The 25632-nt window shown below is 52.8% G+C and overlaps 1 protein-coding gene across 5 annotated transcripts; it reads right to left on the bottom strand.

Moving 5' to 3' along the window:
- Positions 1–226: 226 nt before the first annotated feature.
- NAA60 (N-alpha-acetyltransferase 60, NatF catalytic subunit) lies at positions 227–25632 on the bottom strand. 5 transcript variants are annotated; one of them, XM_079944931.1, is made up of 6 exons: positions 25487–25626; positions 8779–8894; positions 6754–6883; positions 5586–5682; positions 2644–2934; positions 227–1810 (listed from the first exon to the last, which is right to left on the bottom strand). In XM_079944931.1, exons 2-6 carry the CDS (start codon positions 8886–8888, stop codon positions 1764–1766), a joined length of 675 nt encoding a protein of 224 aa, XP_079801057.1. In that variant the 5' UTR covers positions 8889–8894; positions 25487–25626; the 3' UTR covers positions 227–1763. The 5 variants fall into 5 exon arrangements, with proteins under 5 accessions (XP_079801057.1, XP_079801056.1, XP_079801054.1 ...); XM_079944928.1 differs by lacking the exon at positions 227–1810 and adding an exon at positions 4096–4330 and having other exon boundaries at positions 2722–2997; positions 8779–8959; positions 25487–25630; XM_079944927.1 differs by lacking the exon at positions 227–1810 and adding an exon at positions 4096–4330 and having other exon boundaries at positions 2722–2997; positions 25487–25630.

Genomic DNA, 25632 nt, shown 5'->3' with positions numbered 1-25632 from the left:
GCTGGGGTCTCAAGCCCACCGTTCACAGCTGTGTGGCTCTTGAGCAACTCCCAGCCCCTCAACCAGTCATTTGTCTAAGAGGGTGACAGGCACGACCTCCTGCCCCCAGGGTGGCCAGAGGCTCCAAGAAGTTGGTAGAAGGACCTGGTCCCCCTCTTGGCCCAGCCAGGGGCTGGGACCTGCTGCCCCCCCCCCGCCCCCTGACTAAGGCTCCTGCGGTGGGGTGCCCTGGGCAGGGCCCCTGCCTGACCACTGCACTTTCACCAGCTCTAGAACCTCTTCCAGGGCTGTATTCCTTGGCAGGGCAAGGTACAATTATGATCGTAAAAAACAATCGCCCTTTGAGCTGGAAGCCATCCTTGGGACTTGCCAGGGGACAAGCAGCTCCTGGGCCGCCCTCAGCCACGGGGCAGGTCCACAGGCGCAGGGCCTGCAAAGACAGGATGTGACCAATTAAAGTCTATTTATTTGTTTGTAGTAAGACAAAACATTATAATCTGTTCAACACTGGGCTGGACACTGCAGTGATAAGGAGGTGGGGGAGGGAAGGGCAGGGCAAAGCCTCTGAGCTCAATTACGAATGTACAAAGTAGAACCTTCTGGAAGACTCTTCCCTTACCCTGAGGGGCAGAAATAAAAATCACATGATCATCGTTGATTCAGATTAGAGAGGACACCCAGCTGGGCCTCAGCATGAAACCAATGTCAGCATGGAGGTGGGGAGTGGGGGGAGATGGAGTGCCCTTCCTGCCCAGGATCCACTGGTGAGGCCGCAGGAGCCCTGGGCCAGGAAGTTCTGAGGGAGGGAAGGACACGGTCACGGAGCCCCCACCTAGGGTTTCCCGTCTCCTGCTCTCGTCCGGCGTGAGACTCTGTGCCATCCCCTCTGCTCCGGAGGGGCAGGCCAGGCAGCAAGCAGCTCTAGGGGCCCTGGCAGAAGGGGAGCCAGGAGCACGTGCCGTCCACGCGCACACTTCCAGGCACTGTCTCTGCCCCAGAGGTGGAGGGACCACAAGGCACGTACTGTCCCCAGCCCCAAAGGCCGGGTCTCACTTGGTCATTGCGGTGCTCAGCTTTGTCCTGTCTGCACCTGGCCAGGCCTCAGAGCTGCTGCTCATGGGGCTGGGGGGTTGCGGGGAGAGGACCCCCAGGCCCTCAGTGGTGCCTGTCCTCAGCCCGGCTCCCTGCGGCAGCTCAGCTGAATGGCACAGCCACCATCTGACAGGTGGTTCCAATCGCTCGGGACAGAATGAAGCAGCCCATGAGAAGAGGCCGCGGGAGGACTCAGCCTCCTAGTGGGGAATGTGGGCATCTGTCTCGTTATCCGCCCGCACATGTGGGGAGCGAAGCCACAGAGCTCAGTGTGTGGGTGAGAAGCCTCCCCAGCTGTGCCCAGCAAGTGTCAGCCCTGGGTGGAGAGACCGGAGCTGCTCCCCGCCCCTCCGGGCTTCTGGGTGCTGGTTCTGGACCAGGGGCTGGCCTTCCCGTTATTTTGACCCCTCATTGTTCAGAGGCTCCTGTGTCTTTAGGGTCAAGTCTGTCCGTAACACTTGGGTTCCTCCCTCCCAGAAGTTTATTCCGACTTTGCAGGAAGGATCTGGAAGGATCACACAGCAGAGGGGAAGAGGCCGGTGAGGGGCATGGGGAAGGAAGCCCTTTCCCATGCCCTTGCTCCCAGGACAGCAGAAGAAACAGACCACAGTGAACGCTGCCACCCCTAGGTGCCCGTGGGGCTGGAGCACGTGCGGGGGCCCGGCCAGGGCTCAGCAGAAGTGAAGGTTTCCAGATTGGGAAGGAGGGCTGGAGGAGCCTGTGGGATAGACAAGAGGGGAGCAGGGGTGAAGGCTTCAGCAGAAACGCTCTGCTTCCCTCCCCTCCCCAGGGTCCCGGCCTAGGAGCCCAAAGCTGGGTCCCTGGCGCTCCTGAAGTGTGAGCCCTCCTCCACATCCAGAGTCCCTTCCAGTGACCACTGGCTCTCCTCGGTCCCAGCACAAACCACAGTACTGACGGGGGTGCCAGCCCAGGAGGCCACGGAGCCCTGCCGCCTGGGCTTGGCCCACATCACAATCCGCTCTGGGCCGTGTCCATGCACAAGGGGTAGACCTTGGAGTCCCCATGACGCCTTCCAGCTCTGCCATTCCCTGAGGTCTGGAAGACCAGCTCCCCATGGTGCTCAGAAGCGGCCGTGTCTAAGCAGAGCTCTCATCTAGGTGCCCACCACAGGGCAAGGCCGCTGCTGTTAAAGCTGCCATCTACAGTGAAGCACCACCAGGGACACAGCGGCACTGATAACCCCTGGGAAGGGGAAGCTGAGTGTCTGGGGACAGGAGTAGAAGGGGCTTGATCTTTTGGTAACTTTTCAATTTTTGAACCATGTGAATGCATTATTTTTTAAAAAGTAGTTCAGTAGTTCAGGTAGTTCAGGCCAAGCTCTGGCCAGGTCAAGAGCTCTGCTTTCCCTCCTGAAGTTTCTGAGAGACGTTCGGGAACTATCTCGGCCCCTGGCCATGCTTCCCAGCACCCTGAGCAGCAGATGCCCATCCAGGGCCTCCTGTTTTCATTGCTGAAAGCACCGCCTCCATTTCCCCAACCATCAGCCCACTGGGCTCTGCTCCCCTTTCTGCACCCCCTGCTCTGGTTTACCTGGGGGAGACCGGGCACACCCCTTGACTCTCTTCTCCCGAGCCCACGTAGCACCGGGCCTGCAGGTGGGGCAGGCCGACGGGCCCGGCAGGTGCCCACCGGCTCCTCTGCAGAGGACAGCAGAAGTCAGATGGCCGGGAAGGTGGTTTCCACAGGGTGCCGAGGGGTGGGGCCTGGCAGAGACTGCCCGGCTGGCGTCACATGGTCCGGCTGTACTCGATGCCGCCCTTGGTGGAGATGCTTGACCATGGCAGGAAGCTGCAGAGCAGGTTGTGGGCCTGGCGGTAGATCCTGTGCGGGATGGAACAGGGGCTCAGGTTTGCTAGCGCAGAGCCCAGGTGCTGGATGTAGTCCGTGCAGCTCTGTTAAGGAAGATTCCGACTTGCCTGCCCAACTGCCCCAGGGCGGCACTGTCAGCACGGTGACCATGGGGGCCGCATGCAGACAGCACGCCACTCTTGCAGGAGGCCAAGAGCCTGCTCAGCCTCTGCAGGGCTGGAAAGCCTCATCAGATGGAGGGGGCTCTGCTGCACAAAATAATGCAGGGCACAGCCTGGGTACAAGGGACCTTCTGGGTGAGGCCCCAGGCACCTGGACACCCAGACTAAGGCTGGACAGGACTGGGTGCTGGGGGAGGGGTCTGGAAGAGCAAGTGTTCCTAGTTCTCCCCTACGCTCAGTCCTCAGACTGGCAGGGCCCTGTCCCTGTGATGAGGAGGGGTCAGCAGTCCTGACCCCGTGGACACCCACAGAGACCCATCTTCACAGGAGCTAGGCCTGCAGGCTTTTGGGCCGCCCTTGTCTTTCTTGTTTATTTCCCTGTGAAATGGATAAATCCTGGACTCATTAATTTAACTTCTCTCTCTCACATACACACAGTATTTTGGGGTTCACACCCTATGACTATCAGGAAGCCTCCTGGCCTCCACCGAACCTGTCAAGGGCCAGAGAGAGTTAAAGAGGAGGGAGCAGGGCAGGGACACACCTCTGGGTCACGCACCCAGCAAAGAAGGTTTGAACCCAAGTGTTCAAAAACAGCAAACAGTTCGTTTCACCTCACTTGCTTGTCTTCTCCCCCACCAGCACACAGCCCCATGAGAGCCGGGGCTTCTGGCTGTTTCGTTCACTGTTGTATCCCCCACGCACCTGGGGGAACAGGAGGCTCTCATTCGATACTTGATGGATGGATGGATCTTAGTCCAGGAGGCTGAACACCCTCCCCTCACACCAGTCTAACGTCCAGCGAGCGCCGAGTGCCAGAGCTGGCCTGCTTTCCCAATGTCCACACCCAGGCTGTCATTTCCCAAGATGTGCCGGCCAGACCTGCCCACAACAATATCTGGTCCCATGAGCTTGGCCTTGTGGATGCCACGTGAAGGCAACCACAGCTCCAGCTGGCACACGGGCCCTGCTAGGAAGCCACAATACCTCACCCCCGAAAGAGAAAGGATATAGGATGGTCCAGGGAGGGTGGCCACCGTTGATGTAGAGGACATAGGTGAAGCCATCTTTGAGGACCCCTCGGATGGAATAGTAATAGGGGAGATAGTGATGCTGCTTGAAGTCTCTGTTTTCGTAGAAGTTTATAGCCGTATTGTTGGTAGTGAGGACGTGCAGGTAGATGGCTTTGCAGTGGTCCTGGGCGGTGGTTGATATGTGATCTTTTAAACTCTCAAGTAATAGGGAACCTGCGGAGGAAGAGGTGCAGGGCAAGTGGGAAGGAAGCGTGAGGCAGACAAGGAAGTCATCTTTGCAGAGGTCTCTACAGATCTCTCTGCTTTTGGACTGAAGACCGACCTCCCATAACCAACCACTATGGAAGTCCCTAACATCTCATGGCTCGATGGGGCTTGTCACCTGAGGCCCTGAGGCATCTGGAACCGCGGATGCCAGCCTGCTAGTTCCCTCCCAGGGGCTGAACCCACAATAGAGACTCACTGATCTTTTTAGACAATGAAGTGTAAACCTGAGCCCAGGAAAATGTGGAACAGACACAAATGAAGACTCTGCCACTCACTGGCTGTGTGGCTGAGTGGGATGGGAATTTGGAGTCATGCGGGCAGCCCGGCACCCCAGGTGTGGCGGGCACCCGATAAATGGTGGCTAGCACTATTTTTCAATTATGTTTTCTACTCTTAATCAAGAATACCTTGGGTCTCTGTCACACAGAGTGAAGTAAGTCAGAAAGAGAAAAAAGAATACCGTATATGTTAAAGCACATATATGGAATCTAGGAAAACGGTACTGATGAACCTAGTGGCAGGGCAGGAATAAAGACACAGACGTAGAGAATGGACTTGAGGACACAGCGGGGAAGGGGAAGCTGGGACGAAGTGAGAGAGTAGCACTGACATATATACACTACCAAATGTAAAATGGATGGCTAGTGGGAAGCTGCTGCATAGCACAGGGAGATCAGCTCGATGCTTTGTGACCACCTAGAGGGGTGGGATAGGGAGGACAGGAGGGAGACCAAGAAGGAGGGGATATGGGGATATATGCATACTTACAGCTGATTCACTTTGTTGTATGATAGAAATTAACACAACATTGTAAAGCAATCATACTCCAATAAAGATATTAAAAAAATATATATCTTGGGATCAGACATAAGCTGTGTGTGTGGTGAGAGGCACGATAAGGGGTGCCCATTCCCAAATGAGGACATTCGGGAGCGGTTATTTATCTGATCTTGTCAGATTTGGGAAGGAGGCCACGGCAGAAAGACCTGGTGTTGTATGGAAAGAGGACAGGCTGAAGGCCAAGGGAGTGGGTGGGGCCATGGGTCTTGTTGGAAGGGGAGAAGGATGAAGGTCTGGCCCCAGACAGAGGGACAGGGATGGAGGAAGAGACTGAGGGGTATTTATGAGAGACAATCGTCAGAACGGGGCGGGGGGGGGGGGCGAGTTGGTGGTGGTGGTTTATGAGCTCTGCCACTCTTACCTATGCCGTGCTTTCTGAATTCCTTCACTACTCCCAGGCTTAGGATGTACGCAACCTGCGTGTCAACAGAGAAGCTGGAGGCTAGAATATCTCCATCCTAAAGAGAAAGTCAGAAACAGTCGCGTCAGCAGTGGAGGCCCTGGTCCCACTGTAGGACACAGCTCACTTGCCAACATCCCAGCCATGACACCTGGGGGGACACTGGGGCAGAGGGAACAGAAGACAATAGAGGGTCACCTCCACCCCCATGGAAACAAGAGGGTGTGGGCCCTTCTGCGAGAAACTGCAGATGTAAGAGCACACAAAAAAATCGCTTCTCTTGGGGTGGGTGGTAGACCAGACAAGGAGGGTCAGGGATGCCAGACGAGTGAAGTCATAGCGGGAAGAAGGAACCGCTCAGCGGGCCCTCAGCACGTGACAGTCCACCCGCCAAGAGACAAGACAGCCCAAAAGAGTGTGAATGTTTTAACTAGGGATCCTACACAGCCCCAGGTGATCTCACAGTAAAGGGGGAGGCGGGGGGTAGGGTGGACAGTGGTTCCCTCCACCACTCTCCGCTGCCAGGGCCAGGCCAAGTGACACACCGCCCCACATGGGTCTCTTGGTTCCGGAGATGCAATTTTGGACCGGGAGTGTCATGAATCCGACCAGCACACGGTTCTTATTTCTTCTACCTCACAAAGAACTAGAAGGATCTGCCATGTGTATGGTTTTCTCTACCCAATGAAAAGGACACTTGGCGACCTGGTCTTTGTGTCCCGTCCACTGCTCACTGAGTGGCTCCCACGTGCTGGGAGTGGGTCGGCTCCCCAATCCCCGCCCCACCCTCCACACCACAGTTAGCCTGGACACAGGTGGGCTTGTCATCGGTCTCAGGGAGGTAAGCATCCTTCCTGCTCTTGTGACTCGAAGCCCGCAGAAAGGCCAGTGTACCGTTTACCCGCCTCCCTACTTCAAAAGGGCTGTCATTGTGAAGCCTGTGGTCGTGTTACTTAATGCATATACGACTGTGTCACGAACACACAGAAAGAAACCAACCAGGTACGAATCTCACACGCTGTCTGGGCTCCCAAGAGAAAGGGCCAGAGCAGGCAGCGTGACTGTGTCACAAGGCCCCACAGTCCTGTCCAGAGGCACCGACTGCCAAGTCATTGCCGCATACACTCACCTCCTTGTGTATCTTGGTCCTACTTTTTATTTCAGCTACGATCATTCCCACGATGGCGCCCCTGTAGGTTGCGGCAAGGGAAAAGAACTTCTTGTTGGAGGTGATATCACGATACCATGAGTCTGGGTACCTGAAGAGGAGACAAACTCAGATGAACTGGCCAGGTCAAGTCCAACCCCCGTCGTGCTTCAGAGAGTTGAACCACAGGGGACCCTAGGCTGCTCTGTCCACCACTCAGGGTTGACGAGGGGTCTGCCCATCGCTCAGTCTCCACCGAAGTGTATCACTCTCAGAGTATCATCTTCTGAAAGCGGTTATCTGTCCAGACAGGACTGGAAATTTGATAGGAAAACGATCTTACAAGACACAGAGACAAGAGGGGAAAAGCTCTGATGATGCTGTCCCCTCGAGAGCAGTGCCTGGGGGGTCAGGTGGATGAGTTAAGATTGATGACCCCCGCAGCCCGTGGACACTTGGGTGATTTCCAAGAATTCTGTGAGACTTTTTCAAGACTGGGGGAAGTGGTGTGGGGAGAGCCAGGTTTGCTGCAGAGTGGCATTTGAGTTTCAGGGACTGGGCCTCAAGGGCAAGGTGTATCCAGGGTCACTGGGGCTGCTCACCAAGTGCTGTCCGAGGGGAGCAGGGAAAAGAACAGTGATGCAGTGATGAAAAGGCAGACTCAGCCACAGCCAAGGAGGCTCGGTCAGGAGGGTGTCTGGGTTTGTTTCCTAACGGACACAGCGGGTTAGCCCAGGATGCCTTTCATGAGACCAAGAGCTGGAGGAGGGTCTCAGACCCTCCTGGCGACACAGAGAGGTGCTCTACTCGGGTCTGCACTGTAGAGGCCACCACCCGCCCACTGGAAGGTTCCATAGAACCTGAGCATCACCCAGGCTCCTCTCCTGGTCCTCATCACACTCCCGCCTTCTAACCGCAGCAGTGCCGGGTGGCGCGGCAGCCAGGAGGGGAGCTGCCACCACATGGTCTGATGGGACTGAAGTTCTCTCCCTCATCTTTGGAACCTGAGGCCTCAGGCCCAGGAAGCTGCAAGGAGAGGCAAGCAGGTCGGACTACTCAGAGGCACAGAGGCTCTGGCTGGTGAGGCTCTACCTGCCCCAGGTCACCCTCAGCGGGGTCTAACCTCGGACTTACTGGATTACTTTCCAGCGGTGGGACTGCTGGGATGACATTTATTTTCTAACCTATGAAGCCACCGCTAGCCCGTGGCCCCAGAAGGTGACAATTCACATTCCCATCAGGGACGTAAGGGAATCCCTCCCCTCCTGCCGGCAGCAGGTTAAACATGTCTGAGGCTAAGGCTCACGGAAATGTGATGATTGGCAGGACCTTGTTTATTTTTAATTTTTAAAAGTTTGCACTATTTTTATCACTACAAGCTCTATGTGCATATTACAGAAAAACGTAGGAAGTACAGACAAGCAAAACCAGACAAACTTGTGGATGTTAATCATCCACCCACACGAACTACCGAACACATTTGCTACGAGGTACATATCCTCCTCAGCTTTTATCTTGTATGTGTTCTTAAACAAAAGGGGGATTGTGGTACATACTGCTTTCTAGTCTGCTTTTTCCACTTAATATCTCATAAAAAAACTCTCCTAGTCAACATATATACCTCTAGGACAGGTTTTTTTTCCCCCGGCAGAATAACATTATACTTCTGCATACATATACCCCGATGTATGTAACCACTTCCTTTCTGTTAAGATACTTAAGTAGCTTCTCAATTTTCTGAATATTGTAAGTAGCACTGCATGGAACATCTTTGTAACTAAAGATTCTCAGTCAAGCCCTTTCGGGGATCTCTAGGAACATAATGAGGTGCAAAGAGCCTGGTGGTAGTCAGGGAGCAGGGCCCGGGGCCCCGACAGGCGAGGTCACTCTGGGCCACCACGGCGCCTTCACAGCAAGCCTTTCAGCTTTGGCACCCGCAGCTCTGTGCACATCCCCCCTGCCATTCCCCATCCCCCAAGCCACAGCTGGGGACACTGCTCAACTTACTCGATGGGGAACCAGTCGCCGCACAGGTGCTTCACGGTGTCTATGTCATCGTGGCAGAGGAGACGCAGGCTGACCTCGCTGAGGGAGCTGGATGGCACCACCTCTGTCATTCACACCTGCAGGGAGGGAGGTGTCAGGAGGCAGCCGCACCCACGCTGCCGCCTCCTCCTCCTCATATAACCTGTGAGGCAAGCAAGGTGGGAAAGCTCGCACCGTCCCCCTGATGGAGTGTTCCTCCCCTCACAACACTCCCTGCACTAGGCATCACAGGCACACCCCCACCTCCACCGTCCCTGCAGGGCAGGAAACCAAGGATCGGGAAGGCCTGGGAGGATGGGGACCCAGGGTCGCCTCGCTGCTCACATGGGATACTCCTGAGCCCCACAGAGGGCAGCCCAACTCTGGTCTGTGTTCTCTCTTCTCTTGGTCCCTCTGAGCTGCCTGCTGAGCACCCACACCAGCCCTACTTCTGCCCAGAGGTTCTCACGTCTCCCTCACACCTGCTGTTTTTCCACTGGGGAGACACATGGCCCTGCCAGCCCCAACTCCTCCCAGCCTGGGCCAGTGGCTGCCAACAAACGACCCAGGGCTCAGCAGCCCCAGAGACTGCTGGATTTAGAGTGGCACTTGCTGGGTGGGCCATTTCTCCTCCCCTATGTGCGCACAGAAGGACTTCAAGACATGCCAAAAGTTCAAGACAGGGGCCACGAGTTGCAACGATTAAATCAGGAAGCTACATTCAGTCCAGGTAGCAAGGCCATGGGTGGACTCTGACAAAGCACCTCCACCCCCAGGACTCAGCGATCGCCAAGGAAAAGCCTAACCTCACACCCCTGAGATCCTGCAGTCCCACGTCCCCCAGGGATGGAGGCCAGCCTCCAGTGCCTCCTGTGAAATACACAAAGCCCTCAAGGTTCCTACCTACAATGCTAGGCCTGAAGCCAATCAAGCCTCCAGGCCTAACTTCACAACTGCAGGTAACACTTGGCACCCGGGCACCATGACATCTGACACACACGGAACGGGTAGAATTCTACAAGACAACTGGCCTGGTCTCGTCAAAAAGTCAATGTCATTTAGGGACCTCCCTGGTGGTGCACTGGTTAAGAAATCTGCCTGACAATACAGGGTACACAGGTTCGATCCCTGGTCCGGGAAGATCCCACATGCCGCGGAGCAACTAAACCCGTGCACCACAACTACCGAGCCTGCACTCTAGGGCTCGCGCTCTAGAGCCCACGCACCACAACTAATGAGCCCGCGAGCCACAACTACTGAAACCCATGTGCCTAGAGCCCGTGCTCTGCAACAAGAGAAGCCACCGCAATGAGAAGCCCACGCACCACAACGAATAGTAGCCCCCCGCTCGCTGCAACTAGAGAAAGCCCGCACCCAGCAACGAAGACCCAACGCAGCCAAAAAATAAATAAATTTATTAATAAAAAAAGTCAATGTCATTAAAAAAAATAGACTAAAAAAGACAAGGAGACCTACAACCAAATGTGACGTGTAAACTCTTCCTGGGAAATATAAAAAGTCAAACAACATTTTGGAGAAACTTAAATATTGGCTGGACAGTAGATGATGAATTTATGATGAAATTATCATGAAACTGTAATTAACTGACTTAGATGTGGAGGGTACAGTGCTTATGCAGAAAGTCTTAGGAGATGCATTGCTGAAATACTTTGGAGTGAGGTATCATGAGGTCTAAAACTAAACAGTTCAAACATTTTTCAACTGCTTAGAATGCAAATGTGACAAAACGCTATTAGCGGTTGGACCTGAGTGGCAGGTTGATATAAAATAGGAACTTACTGGTCACACATTCAATTTTTCTACATATTTGAAATTTTTCATACTAAACATCGGAGTTGGGGCAAAGGGTAGCCTGAAGTTACCTAAACTGACTCTAGAAACCACAGTTCTGTGAATGGGCACCGTGAGAGTCCAGGCAATGACCAAAGGTCAAAGGGAGCCCAAGTGCAGTGCCCTCCTGCTGTCCTGACCCTGCTCCTGATTGGTTCCCATGAAACACAGGCATTTCCATGAGGGTCCCCGGGAAGGCCATGTCCTAACCTGCCACCTGCCAGGGGCCGAATCCACCCTGAGGCTTGACCACAGGGCCAGTGGGGCAGCTGCTCAGTCTCAGACTTGGACATGACCCCAGTAGGCTCTGTCCAGCAAGAAGGGTTCCTTTGAGGGATGGCCAAGGGTAGGCTGGGCAATGACAGGTCTGCCGCCGTCCCCCTTCCCCTTCATGGCACCAGCCAGTCTGACACGGACTAGCTGGGGCGGGGGCTTTAAAGGTCAGGTCCACGGGGCTGGAAACATGGTGACCTTGGTGACCTTGAAGCAGACATGGGGTGGGCGGGGAGGCAGAGGAGGTACTACAGGAGCTCCATGGCTCTGTGCCCACATTGGGTTCTGTCTCTCCAGCTCTCGCCAGACCCTGCAGGGTAAGGTCCATGCCACCTTGACAGGTCCCTCTGCACAGCACGGCTTGAGAGCCGAGATGAGAGGGGACCTGCTCTCTCTTCCTCCTCCGTGTTTCCAGCCAGCACCTGCGCGCTGCACACACTGCCCACGTGGGGTCTGCCAGGTGGGGCCCCTCCTGTGACCCCCTGGCAGCGTGAAGGGAAGCTCATCAGGACAAGAAGCAGGTGAGCTCCTGCCTGAGGCCTGGTGGATCCCAACAGGCACCCTTCTTGAGAAGACTCGTCACTCAGAGGGGACCTCTGAGAGCCCACTCACGCAGGGCAGAGACAGCCGCCCACGTCCTTGTTTTCAGATGACAGGACCAGGGACCAGGCCATCACAGACATTAACGTGAGAGGCTTCTGGAGAAAGGGTAGCCACAGCTTCTGGGCTGAGTTCTCGGCTCCAAACACAAAACAAAACCAAAACTCCAACCAAACAACAAAAAAATCCTCCCAGACTTGGCAAATCTGACCTTCCCACATTGCCTGTGTTTTTCTTGTTGTTGGGACACACTTTCAGAAACCAAAGATGCTGTCCAGCTCCATCTCTCATGAACAGCTTGGCTGGTCCACTGCTCAGCAGCAACCCCCACCACCAATGGTGCCCAGGACGCTCTGGTCAATGTGACCTCAGGGACCTCAGGCCGGCCACCTCTTGGGAAATGGACTGTCGACCAAAAATGGCAACTCTTGAGTTTTATGAGTCATCTCTGTCCAGAATACATCCTGGCAGTCACAGCCAGGACGTGGCTTCACAGTCATCCCAGACTATACAGTTCCAGGAGCAGAACGAGGCCCAACACATCGCAGCTGCCACAACAAAGCACTGCTTCCTGCGAGGTTTCTAAACAACCCACTGCACACGTGACCCTCTTTCCCCCACAAAGGGAGAGAGTCCACAAAAAACCTCTAAAAGCACCCACGGAGGTGCTGCTAATCTTGTTGGCATGAAAACAGCAGTGTGGTTGTGTAGGAAATGTCCATATTCCTGAAGAGATGCACGCTGGACATAAAGGGGTGAAATTCAGAATGTTCTGGAGCTGAATTTAGCTGGAGCGAAAGTGGCAAAATGTTCACAACCATTGAATTGGAAGACGGGTACACCAGGTGTATGTGTGAAAATGTTCCTAATTAAAATTAACCATCAACCTGCCAGACTTCTCCACAGGCTGAGTTTCCGGCATGGATGGCAGCTTCCCCAGGTGACTGATGGAGGTACCTCTGCCATTCTGCACGAGGCCACCCTGCAGTGGCCACCCCACCTCTGCACACCCCTCGCTGGGAACAGCACAGCGCACTCCCTGCTGGCCGCGGCTGCCCACTGGCCACACGCAGGAGCCCTGGAGGGTTGGATGCCTGGTTCGGAGATTTCCGGGGGCAGGAATACCGTCCGGGACTCAAGTTAAACAACCCCCAAACTCCACCGTGGTTTTAAAGAGGAGGGTGTAGACACCCGGGGACAAGGGTGCCGCTTTAGAAGCTGCCGGAGGGGCTAAGTCTTAACCACGGGGCCAGTTGGCGCCCCTTCTCCTTCCCTCGCGGCCAAGAGTGGGGAAACGCAGGAAACCCCAGTCAAAACCTCGAGCCTTTGGGACGGTCGACAACCCCGCACCATCTGAGGCCGAGGCCTGGCCCTCAGTGCAGTCTTTCCAGAGAAGGCTCCTGAGACAGGCGTCCCCCTCTCCCTGTGGCAACTGCCTTTAGGGAAAATCCTGGGGGACAAGCCCCAATACATCACCACCTGCCTAATCTGAGTGGCCAAACAGGATGCCCTATACACGTTCTGCTCAACACTCCAGTGATGGCACAACCCCTGCTCTAAATTGAGCAAAGGAGTGTAAGCTAGAGCCCACTGTGAGCTCACCAAAAAACAGCCCCAACGTGGAAGCAACCCAAATGTTCATCAATGGATGCCTGAACCAATACAATGTGTGCATCCATGCGGTGAATATTTAGCACTGACACGTGCTACAATGTGAATGAACACGGCAAACATGATGCTGAGTGAGAGAGGCTGGACATAACGGGCCACATACTGCACCTTACGATTCCATTTCCATGAAGTGTCCAGAACAGGCAAATCCATAGGGACAGAAGGCAGATTAGTGGTTGCCTACGGTGGGGAGTGGGGTTGAGAGGCTTGGAGGGTGATGGCTAAGGGTATAGGTTTCTTCTGGGAGTGGTGAAAATGTTCTGACACTGAACATGGTGATGGCTGCACAGCTCTGTGAATACACTGAAAACACTGAATGGTACACTTTGGGTGAATTCATGGTAGGTGGACTGTACCTCAATAAAGCTGTTAAAAAGAAAACAAGGGCTTCCCTGGCGGCGCAGTGGTTGAGAGTCCGCCCGCCGATGCAGGGGACACGGGTTCATGCCCCGGTCCGGGAGGATCCCACATGCCGTGGAGCGGCTGGGCCCGTGAGCCATGGCTGCTGAGCCTGTGTGTCCAGCGCGTGTGGACACGGGAGAAACGGGAGAGGCCACAACAGTGAGAGGGGCCCGTGTACGGGAAAAAAAAAAGAAAACAAAAACCAGCCCCAATCTTGAGAGTAAACGTTTCTTTGGTGAAATGGATAAAAACTATTCTTTCTGAAGGAAGTCACAGTAGATTCCAGAAAGAATCAGAAACTTTCCAGCCTGCAAGTCAAACTGCAGGGGCTCAAGCTGGTACCAGAGAGGGGCTCCTGCAGTGGGGCTGGTCCACACCCCACCTCCCCCAGCCCCTGCCTCTGAGCCAGGCCCACCAGGGTTGGGGATGGGGGTGCTCTGAGGAAGATGAGGCTGAAGGTCAGGGAGGCTGGAGGGAGGCACAGACTCACAGAGATGAGGAAGAGCCGCCAGCCCACCAGGGCCAATCTGGTAGCTTACTCCAGATGTGGGCCAATTTTAATATTTCATATTCAAAGAAAAAAAATCTGTCTTTGGCTTGGAGTGTGTAAGAAGTGACCAAAGAAAGTTATCAAGGCTCAACCAAATGCATCTGTGTTGTCTATGGGTTTTCACGGGGTAAGCTGCTTAGGTGATTTTGAGAAAGGAAAGATCAGGCTCAGATTTGCCCCTGTCTGGGAAGTCAACACAAAGCACAAATCACCGGATGAATTTCAAATCAACTTTCGGCTCCAATACCTGACCTGCACCAGGAAACTCCACATCGTCCTCTTCCTGGAAAACCAGCTCCAGGTGGTTTGTCTGGGGTTTGATGGGCTGATGCCAGCCTGAGAAACAGGGTGACATGCCTGCCCACCCTCACCACCCCTGGCAGAGCTCCAGGTGTCTCACTGGTTGTGCCCCACTCTTCTCTCAACCAACAGCAAATGTGCTCTGAGCTCCCGCAGAAAGGAGCTACAGGACGGGATACGTCGGCTCACTCTCACCAGTCTCTCCTCCGGAGCTGGCAGGACAAGTGCAGGCAACCAACAAAACCAGCTGCAGAGCCTGGATCTGGGTGGTCACAGGCAGACACAGGACACCCGGAGCCACAGGAAGCAAGGCCTTGACCTCTGGTACCTGCGGCAGGGGGCTGATTGCAAGGAGGCTGAGTGGGCACTTCCTGAGGGAATGGAAATGTTTTGTATCTTGATGGTGGTGGTTACACACACAAACACATATGTACACACACACATATATACACACATTAAACTCATTGGGTACATTTTGTCATATGTCTATTAAACTTCAATAAAGTTGATTTTAAAACATTTAAAAAATTGAGGCTTGATAGCAAAGAGAGAGACTCATAATAAATGACCATCTCTTATGTCCTGGGATTTATACATTTTCCCCATAGTACCCTTGGGATAATGCTCTTGACCAAAGGGGCAGGATTTGTTCCCTGTTCAACTTTCAAGAAAAACACTGGGCTCTAAGACACACAGCTATTTGTGGATTCGTGCATCCCTATTAAAAGTACTTCCGTGTTTTCAAAGGCCAGTTCTTTAGATGCCTTGATTTAAAAATAGAAACACGTCACATTTAACTAAGGGAAAATGCAGCATGTCATAGTGTTAATCTGTCCCAGCCCAACCAACAGGAGTGGAGAAGGGGGCAGGAAGGCTTGGGGAATGGAGAATCTGGCGCCCGTGTGCCAGAGAGAAAGGAATGGTGCCAGGGAGGGTGAGGTCAAGGCGGCAGCGGTGGTACAGGTGGGAGGTTGGTGTGGCTGGTCCACCGCTACAGGAGAGGCTGGGGACTGACATCTGACACCTGTGGGGACCCCACCTGTCTGCCTGGAACTAATCTCCTATCACTATGGGCCACCCTAAGGGCTTAAGAGACAAGGATTCTGAAGACTCACTAGAGAACAGAGGCCGGTGGGTGAAGCCTGAGCACAGCCCCCGAGTCAGCCCTATGTCTTAAGGCCTGGGGTGCTAGTGGACGGGCACCAAAGCCGCACAGGCCACCTTTCTGTACGTTTCTCTACAAAGACACAGACACGCCGATACTATGAAAGCAGGGACATGCTGTACGGGAGAAGGCATAGTTCAGGACTGCAGGGAGAGTCCTCCCTAGATTTCCTGGGTCTTCATCCTGTCCTTGGCCTTTAGGGGTCAGTGAGTGGAACAATTCCAGGAGGGACAGAAACCGGATTCTCCAAGACAATGAAGGACCCACCGGCTCACCTCTCGGTCCATCCTTTCTCCTTCCCCAAACCTTGTCCTTGTGGGCTGTCTGCAAGCCTCAACTTCCTTCTGAGCTGAAATGACCTCTCGGGTTCCTGTACTGAAGTCCACGTGGTGGCTGGGGGGGAGGTGGTGCCTGATCACCTAGGCATCCCCTCCCCGACCACACTTCCCGAGCGCCTCTGAGTGCTCAGCCAGACGGATAGAGTGAAAGCCAACATCCCAGGAGCATCTTCCATCCCCCTCCCATTGCCAAATGCTGGGATTCAGAACCTAGGAGCTTGGAATGGGATTGTTCCAGTTTTTGGAGGGGTTTCCTGGCACCAGCAAGATCCCCACGGTGCATTCCACTCCCAACCAGTGAAGAAAGCCATACACAACCCTGTTTCCTGGAGACCACTCCCCTCTACAGACTGTGTCCTGATGCCCCAGGTCCACAGGGCCTCTCCCTCCTTCAAAGGCACTGCTTCTCAGTCCCAAACAGGCCATACTTAACTTTTAAAAACTGCTCCCATCATCTTAATGGTTTGAGAAGTGCTCTGGACTCCACCTTGACCTCAGCAGACTGCCAGTGGTCAGGCCAGCCATGACCACATTGCCCCTTCCCTTCCCTCTTTTCTTTTTTTTTTAAAATTAAATTTATTTTATTTTATTTATTCATTTTTGGCTGCGTTGGATCTTCGGTGCGGCACGCAAGCTTCTCACTGCGGTGGCCTCCCCCGCTGCAGAGCACGGGCTCCAGGCGCGCGGGCTTCAGTAATTGTGGCACACGGGCCCAGTCGCTCTGCGGCATATGGGATCCTCCCAGACCAGTGCTCGAAACCGTGTCCCCTGCATTGGCAGGCGGACCCCCAACCACTGTGCCACCAGGGAAGCCCCCTTCCTTCTTTTCTTTTACTCCTGTTGATTCAAAATGGTCCTTTCTCCTTGCTGAGGCTAGGCCACCCTCCACTTGTGCTCGGGACTCTGTGCCCTCCACATGCTCCCAGACCCTGCAGGGATGCTGGAGCCACCATGCCCAGGGTCAATCCCAGCTCTGCTGTCCACTGGGACATCTCTGTCCTGCTGCATGCTTCAGTTCTCCTATCCGTCGCTGGGAAGATAAATGAGGTGGCCACTAAGGGACACCCCAGTCCCTGGCCCAGCTCCACATCTCCTTCCTCCCTGACCCAAGCACCACCTTCTCCAACATTTTCAATCTTCTCTTTTGCACAAATACCCTCCAGTGCACACCGCGCACCCTCTCCTGGACAAGCCTCCCACCACCTTCTCTCCCTTCAATGGAACTGCCCGCACTGCCACATTTGCTGCCACTTCTTGCTTTACTCCTGCCCCAGCTCCCCTCAGGCCTGGCCTCTGCTCCAGCACATGGTGACAACGCACTGACAGTCTCCCCCGCTGCAACCCAGCAGCCTCCCTCAGGAGTCACCTTCCTAAACTCACTACAGCTCACATCTCCGTCAACCCCCTTCCTGAGCCCTCAGCTCCCTGTACCCTGTGACAAAGCACCACCCTGGTCTGTCCCCAGCACTCCAGGTGTCTTCTCAAGCGAAGCACAGGGAAGATTAGCACACACTCCTCCATGGCACAAGAATGAAAGACCGCTGGGCCCTCAGGAGTGTGAAATTCTGCAGGCACCAGGCCTATCAGCTTGAAAAATCCAACAGCCATGGACTCCAAGCTCTTGCCTTCAGGATGGATGACGCAGAAAAGGAACTATAAGCCAGTGATGGACACAGGGCACCGCCCTGCGCATCAGTAAAATGGGCTGAAGGGCTCAGAACGTCAAGTGAGGGAAACTGAGCGCTCAGCACAGCTTGTCTGTTCAAATGAGCAGCCGCCCGTGGTGGGGCAAGCCGTCTCCAAAGCAGCCTGGGCTCCTTCCAAAGCCTCAGAGTAGGAGGAACATGAATAATTTACAGGCGAAAAGAAACAAACACCCAGCACTCCAGTTCCAAAGAGCCTCCCTCATACAACCCACCTCATCTTGCCCAGAGGGGAGCCCACGTATTCCTCACACACAATTTAAGACACATCCCTTCAAACATGAACTGATAACAGTGGAGGATTCCATTTGTGTGAAATTCTAAAACTGGCTAAAGGAACCGATGGCGACAGAAATGAGAATGTGGCTGGGGGCGTCAGACGACACTGAGAGGGGGCAAAAGGTGACCCACCGGGCTGGCGGTGACGTTCCACGTGTCCTTTGGGGTCACCAACTGTGTGCATCTGCACACTTCCCAATTTAAAAATAAGACAACAGGTGGTCCAGGAGCAGTCCCAGGGACAGCCCATTTTGGCTTTCTTTTGGGCCAAAGCTTCTATCACCTCCCGCGCATTCCACACTGAGAATCCATTCAGTCATTTGTTTACCAAAATTGTACTAAAAACCCAGGGCCTGCTCTAGGCACTGGGGTCACAGCAAAAAGCATCACTGGACATCTCTGATTATTGGAGGAGCTACTGAGGGGAGAAGGAAGGTGTGTGTTTTTCTGCACTATTACCTAAATACTCTCAGAAACCCCTTCTTTTGCTTGAGGAATTCTGAGGCAAACTGCACATCAATGAACAGGAAAAGTGCTGTCCACCAGGCTGGGCTGGGAGGGGTTAACACAACTGTGGGAAGGGATGCTCTCCTCCCTCAGCCACAGGAAAGGTGGGGAATCCACCCCCTTGCCTCAGTCAAGATGTTTTTCTTGGGCTTCCCTGGTGGCACAGTGGTTAAGAATCCACCTGCCAATGCCGGGGACACAGGTTCGAGCCCTGGTCCGGGAAAACCCCCACATGCCGTGGAGCAACTAAGCCCGTGCAACACAACTACTGAGCCTGCACTCTAGAGACCGCGAGCCACAACTTCTGAGCCCACGTGCCACAACTACTGAAGCCCACATGCCTAGAGCCCATGCTCCGTGACAAGAGAAGCCACTGCAATGAGAAGCCTGCGCACCTCAATGAAGAGTAGCCCTGGCTCGCTGCAACTAGAGAAAGCCCACGCAGCAACGAAGGCCTAACACAGCCCCCAAAAAAAAAGATCATGTTTTTCTTATTTGTTCTGCCTCCTCGAATCAAAGAGTTCTGGGAGGCAAAATATTGAGGCCCGAAACGTCCCATGTGCGTGGGACACAAACAAACAAGAGGATCATTGATTCACAACATTTCTCAGAGGGCCTGTCAAGCAGGAGGCAGCAGAGTCCAGGGCTAAGCAAAGCTTTGAGGCCACCAGATCTGGGTTCAAATTCACTGTCCTGCCACCTGCCATGTGCGGGCTATGAGCCGCAGGGAGGGCTATAAAGCGGGGACGGAAGTCCTCATAGGAAGCGTGCAAAACGCCTGCCAGGCAGTGAGATGTAAGCCCTCTGCAAAAGGTGGTCACGACTGCCAGGTGCCAAGTTCTCTGCCAGGGGCCGGCAAACTTGGGGACCCGCAGTTGAAACTTGGGCCATCACCAGATTCTCGAGGATGAGAAGGCAGAGATAAGGGCACTACGCAGCTCAGGGCATCCTGCATTTCAGAGCTCTGCCCTTTAACTTTACACCATATCCCAAGATGAGACAGATCTTATTTTGTTTTAAATTTTATTTCATCATTTTGCTTTTTAACCTCATGTCCATGGTAAAATGACCAGATGCGGAGGGCATGTCCTCGGACCACTGTGCACATATGCCACCTGCGACACCCCCCCCCCGACTCCTTGCAGAGGCAGAATCCTGTGGTTGTTCTAAGGACCAGCATCCCAGCAGTCGACGGGCGGCCAAAGGACTGTTCGTCTTTTGTGGCCCCACTTGGTCAGAATTGGGGAACTATAGTCCGGGTTTGGGGACAGACAAGGACAAAGAGGGAAAACAGAGACAAGAATGTGACCTGGGAGAAAAAGGGCCACTGAACTGGGGGCCAGAGATGTGGAGCCAAGAGCAAACCCTGAGGTCCCCTCTCCTGAAAGCTTCGGGCACGTCTCCTCTTCCTGGAACGGAAACGAAGTGCAGGTGCACCTCTGCTGCCCACCGCACGTTCACACCCACGGACTCGGTCAGAGCGCGAAGCGGAGACAGCCGGGCCTGGGCTGGACGGGCCACCAGGATGGCTGGGCAAGAGGTGCCGCTGCCCTGTGGCTTTTCAATTGGGGATCTTGGTCAAGCTGGGACAGGGTTGCCAAGAATGCTGATTCCCAGTTCAGATCAAGGGAGTGGGTCAACCAGTTGGATTTAAAAACAAAACAAACAACAAAAAAACCACTTGTAAATATTAGGTTGGGGCTGATGGTGGTAAGTGTATGCATTTAATAGTAGTAAAATGTATGTATTAAATACACATCCTTAGACTTCCCTGGCGGTCCACAGGTTAAAACTCTGCACTTCCACTTCAGGGGGCATGGGTTCGATCCCTGGTCGCAGAAGTTCCACATGCCACAGGGTGCAGCCAAAAATTAAATACACATCCTTGATTGACACCCAAGACTGGACCCTCTTGAGGGCTCTAACCCAACTGAGAGTGAGTGAGTTCTTCCACAGAAAACTCAGGCGGCTGCAGGTGCCCTCAGCACTGTCTGGGGTAGTGGGTGAAATGGACCGCTGGCTGCTCAGTTTGAAGGAGAAAAGCACAGCAAAGGGGGCATCGGGCTTCAGAAACCCTGCCTGCTCCTCACCGCTGCCCCTGCAGCAAACTAGCCCCACCACTGGCCTTTCTACACTTTTCCCATCTCACTCTGCTGGGTTTTTTTGTTTGATGTTTGATTTTAATCTCTACTTCTCTGGGTTTGCATTTAAGATCCTTCAGAAGCCAAAAGATATTAAATGTGAAAGTGGGTCAAATTCGGTATAAATTAACACTTGATCACGAGGTTAACTTTTATAACAAAAATTATTTTTAAAAGTAATTCAACCTCCAGTCAGCATTTGCCTCTGGAATTAAGGCAGACGTTGGTGTCCACATCACTCGCTTCTGTATCATTTGAGCTTTTTTTTAAAAAAACAATGAGCTTAGGGCTTCCCTGGTGGCGCAGTGGTTGAGAGTCTGCCTGCCGATGCAGGGGACACGGGTTCGTGCCCCGGTCCGGGAAGATCCCACATGCCGTGGAGCGCCTGGGCCCGTGAGCCATGGCCGCTGGGCCTGCGCGTCCGGAGCCTGTGCTCCGCAACGGGAGAGGCCACAACAGTGAGAGGCCCGCGTACCGCAAAAAAAAAAAAAAAAAAAAAAAACAATGAGCTTGGGTTGTTTTTATTAACAGAAAAAAACAAGACTTCCAGGTGGTACGTGAAAATTATGAACAGATCTTTTATATTAAAATAATCTGTTTTAATTAGTAACAACTTGGGAATTTTACAATGTCTCTTCAAAGTATAAGTAGAATGGTTACCCATTTTGCCCCCAAAGAGACCCTCTTAGTGCCAACATTTAAGCCAAATACCCTTGGAACAGCATGGCATTTATGCACTGATGCCAGAAATAAACATTCTAAACACAGACCCACATTTGTAATGAAGCAAAGAGGAGGTAGTTGTGGATAAGGATGCCGAATAGACTTGTGAAAATATTTTAAAGAGTTCCTGTGCAACTATTAAAAAGAAAATTTAGTGGCCATACAAAAATCAATTTTTAAAACTATTCATAGGTTTCAGGACAGCCATTTTAAAAAGAAAGGTTTAAACAGAACATTCTCCTTTTGTTAAATGCTGTTTAAAACTATGTTTTACTATGAACACATGTTCATGGTAAAATAGGAATCCATACACAAAGTGAAGCAAAAACTTGAAATCCCCTCCTCACCCCAGTCCCAATAAAATGACGGTTAATAGTTTCTTGTGTTTCCTACAAGAAAATAAACTTTTTAAATAGGAGAGGGCTTGCCTGGTAAGAGGCCCAAGGGGTCTTCTGAGGTGGTGGTTGCACTGGTACGCTCATGCCATGACCGCTGGTCAAGCAGTGTGTATATTTCAACAAAAAAGTAAAAACGGGAGGCCAGAGGATAAGCAATACTGTAATTTGACAGTAAGAGTAGAAAGAGCAGCAAATATCTGACCAGCAAGACCTTCTGAATAGCTTACAACTAGTTAGGAGTCATCTTCTAAAAATAAAAAATTTTTTTAAAAAGTAGCAAACAGCTACTGAATGCTACAGAAACCATGGAAATATTGTTGTATTAACATTTTCCAGATAAAAATCATTTTCAGTAGCTAAGGGACAATTACCCAAAGACTATTTTATCAAATGAAATTGCTTTCTTCTCAGTTATTTTTAAGATGGGCTCAAATTTCATTACTTTGCTGCCCAAATACTTTGCTGCCCTATTTCAGGAATGCAGGAAACAAAAAAGAGGAACACAATTTGCTTTCTAATAACAACAAGAAATAGAACTGGGAAGAATTTCTTTTTTTAATGTAGTCTGTTAAAGATGACAAAATACTTTTCCTTGGTCTTCCTGTGGAAGCAAAGGGAACAAACATTTGTTCTGTGTCCCTTTCCACAATCAGCTCCTCTTTGCTTCTTTACAATTGTGCATCTTATTAGAACGTTTAGAATGTTTACTTCTGGTACCAGTGAACAAATGCCGTGCTATTCCAAGGGTATGCGGCTTAAACGTTGGCACTAAGAGTCTATGAATTGGAAGAGACATTTTAAAGTCTCTACGTTGTCACACTCACAGGTGGTTCTCGCCATCAATATTCAGAGTGTGGGACCCCTCCCTGCCATGTAGGCCCTGCCTGAGCAGGAAGTGGGCCTCAGGTGAGGAGATGGGGAGTCTGAGATGCCCACAGGAAGGGACTACGGACTGGCCCTCATGCGTGGTTACTCCCCCTCCACCTGACCATCCAGGCTCAGTGTTGTGGGCACCTCGGGGTGACTGTCACGTGTCTGCCAGCCTCTGCAGTGGGGCACTCAATGGAGCACTGGTTCCACTGTTGATGTAGACCCCAAACTACTTCCTGCAGAAAGCCCTGGCTCCCTGCTCAGATCCCCTTCCCATCACTCCACAAGCACTGAGCAAACACCTTCAGGTTCAGAGTGGAACGTCAACCCTACTATGTATGTGCTCACTGGGTTTTCAAACACATAGGCCTCTCTTTAATCAGCAGTGTAAGATATCTGGGCTTCAGATAACCCTGACCTAGCCTGTCAGCCAGCCTCTATCAGAGGTCACCCTAAAAAGAATGATATTTAGGGAAGGAGGCCTGATCCTGGAGTTATCAAAGACACTTAGAAATATTCATTGAATGAAATTCAACATTTGGACTTAGCCAGAATGAGACCCAGGAGTTCCAGTATCATTTCACAAATCAGCATTTTACTTGAAAGCACTGCACATGGACAGAAGCAGGACCAGCTTCGACACAGAGTCTATATCCCAATCTAGCTTTCTGCAAACGAAGAACTGAGGTGGAAAAGCCATGAGGACTTTGTGGATTCCTTCCAGAAAGAGTTGTCAGGGAAGGAGGTGTTGGCAGTAAGATGTAGAGATGCAGGAGCCACCATTTAACAGAAGACATGGCCTGACAAGCAGCCAGCCTTCTACTCAGGTCGGAGAGCTGTCACCAACAAGGAGAGACCTCTGGGCCATTTTAGCAGAGCAAAGATATGCACTGCCCCACACTCAGAGCTCTGAGGATTCTTCTTTACACTGTGTTCCCTGTGGCTGCTGCCAAGTAAGGATGCTGTGTCCACCTGGTCTAAACATACCTCGGGCTGCCAGAAGACAAACTGCTGCTAGCAGGTCCACTGAGGCTGGGACAGTCTGTGGGGTGGAGCACCTGGTGAGCAGTGACAGCACCAACCTTCTTAGTTCTACTGGGTGTCTTTTACCTCTCCAATCTCCTAACATCCAGGAATTTTCTTCCATCCCAGGCAGAGGCCAAGTTGCCAAGCAACCTCAACAAGTCACATCTGAAGTCTGAGAGTGGGTGCGGTTAAAATAAACATGGTGATAAAGTCACTGTAAGTTACAACAGGAGAGGCTAAAAATAAGACACACACAGACCTTTTAAAAAAGCGTCTGTATTTTTTATTCTGGCTTGTGAACACGACACCATGCCTTGACTTTGTTACTTACAGGTTTTAACCATCTTTATAGAAACCCAGCATGTCTGCAAGCCCAGTGAGATGGAACTCCAGCAAACTGTGGCCCAAAGGAGAAGGAGCTCACGCACACTGCTTTCTCAAAGGGCCAGTTTGCACTTTAATTGTGACGTACAAAATCCTGGAACAAGGGAGATGAAGACCTATGCGCACAGCCATGACTGACTTTGTCCATTTGTTAAATGACTGACGTTTATACTTCAGCCACCCTTGAGTTTCTTCTGGTCTGGAATCCCTTCTTCTCTAACTGAGCTTAACTCAATTCAGGGATTCTTGTAAGAGAGTATTTGTTTTGCTCCAGCCCCTTTTAATTCAATGTTGTTCAAGACTCCCCTTCTTCCCACCTCACAATCCAGTACTACTGGCCAAAGAACTTCTATGACTTATCTATACATCACAAAGTACTACATGGAATGTGGTATTTTTATAGATGACCTGGAGTCACAGTGATTTTCCCGGTTGTCAGTTAAGCATTAACTAGAAGTTTTCTGCCTTCCATGCTCCGGTAAATATCTGCAACCAGCAATGTTCTCTCCAGTTCTGACTCTGATTAACAACCACTCCAGGTACCACAGGGAATTACCCTGTGGGGCTGTTATTCTTTTCCTTCAGGACAAATTAGTAAGAAAATGGCATGGCTCAAGCATTTGGCAGAATGAAAACAGACCAATGAAGCAGGCAGTGTCCATGTTTATTGCAGAGTAACTCCTTTCCTCATCTCCAGGCCCTGGGCTCCGTCACCCGCTGGGCACACAGATCTTTGCTGTTAGTGGTCTAGGGAAGGCGCTCAGCCTCCCTGAAAATCTTCCCGGGGCACAAACCACAGAAGCTATAGATTCCCTCTATTCCTTGGGAAGTGCCCGACAGGGCAGAAGAGGTCAGAGGTGGTGTAGGGGTCTGCATGGCCAGTCTGTAAACTACCAAAAACGTAAGGAATCAGTTATCTTAACCAAAATGTACAGCTGAAGGAGTAAGATGTGGAGACGACCAAGAAAGAGCCCCAGGCTTTCAGGAGTTCACGGGAGGGCAAACAAGTCGGCAAATAACTACAATCCGTGCAACAAGTACTAAAGCAGAGGTAGGACCGGGCGAGGCAGCGACGAATCGCTCAACTGTGAAGAGGACAGGCCCTGCACCTCCCGTGAGATCTAGAGTGTAGTAAGGGGCAGGCTGCCCTGCGGTTCCAAATTTCCCCACCAACTCGTCCTGGGGCCTCGCACGGTGGCGTCCTAGGCAAAAGGGTCGGAATCGCGCCTCTCGGCACCCCTGGAGTCTGGGGTCGCGGCTCCCTCCTCACCCCGGGAAGCGTGAGCTCTGAGGCCGTCCCGAAACACCGCGGAAAGATCTGGGCTCCGACTGGCGTGGGCCGCGCCCCCGGCCTCCCTTGAACGGACGGGCAGTTCCGCGCCCCGCCAGGGCCGCCTCGGTCCCCCTGCACCCCGGCCGTCCCCCCAGCTGCGCTCCCTGCCTCTCAACGACCCCCGCCCCCGGCCGGGTCCGGCGCCACACTGCAGGCCAGAGCCCGGGATACCTCACCTCGGGAGGGAGCCGGCGGCAGCGGACGGCGTTGTGGGGCTCAGCGCATCCTCGGTTCTCAGGGAGCCAGGAAGTGGGGCCGCTCGCAGCCCGCAACGAGTTATGTAACCGGCAGGGGCCGCAGCCTGGAAGGAGGCTGCTGCCCG

This window comes from Stenella coeruleoalba, assembly GCF_951394435.1.
Source record: "Stenella coeruleoalba genome assembly, chromosome: 15".
NCBI classification, from domain to species: domain Eukaryota; kingdom Metazoa; phylum Chordata; class Mammalia; order Artiodactyla; family Delphinidae; genus Stenella; species Stenella coeruleoalba.
The sequence above is the reverse complement of the archived record's forward strand: the minus strand, read 5'-3'. Positions and strand labels throughout refer to the sequence as shown.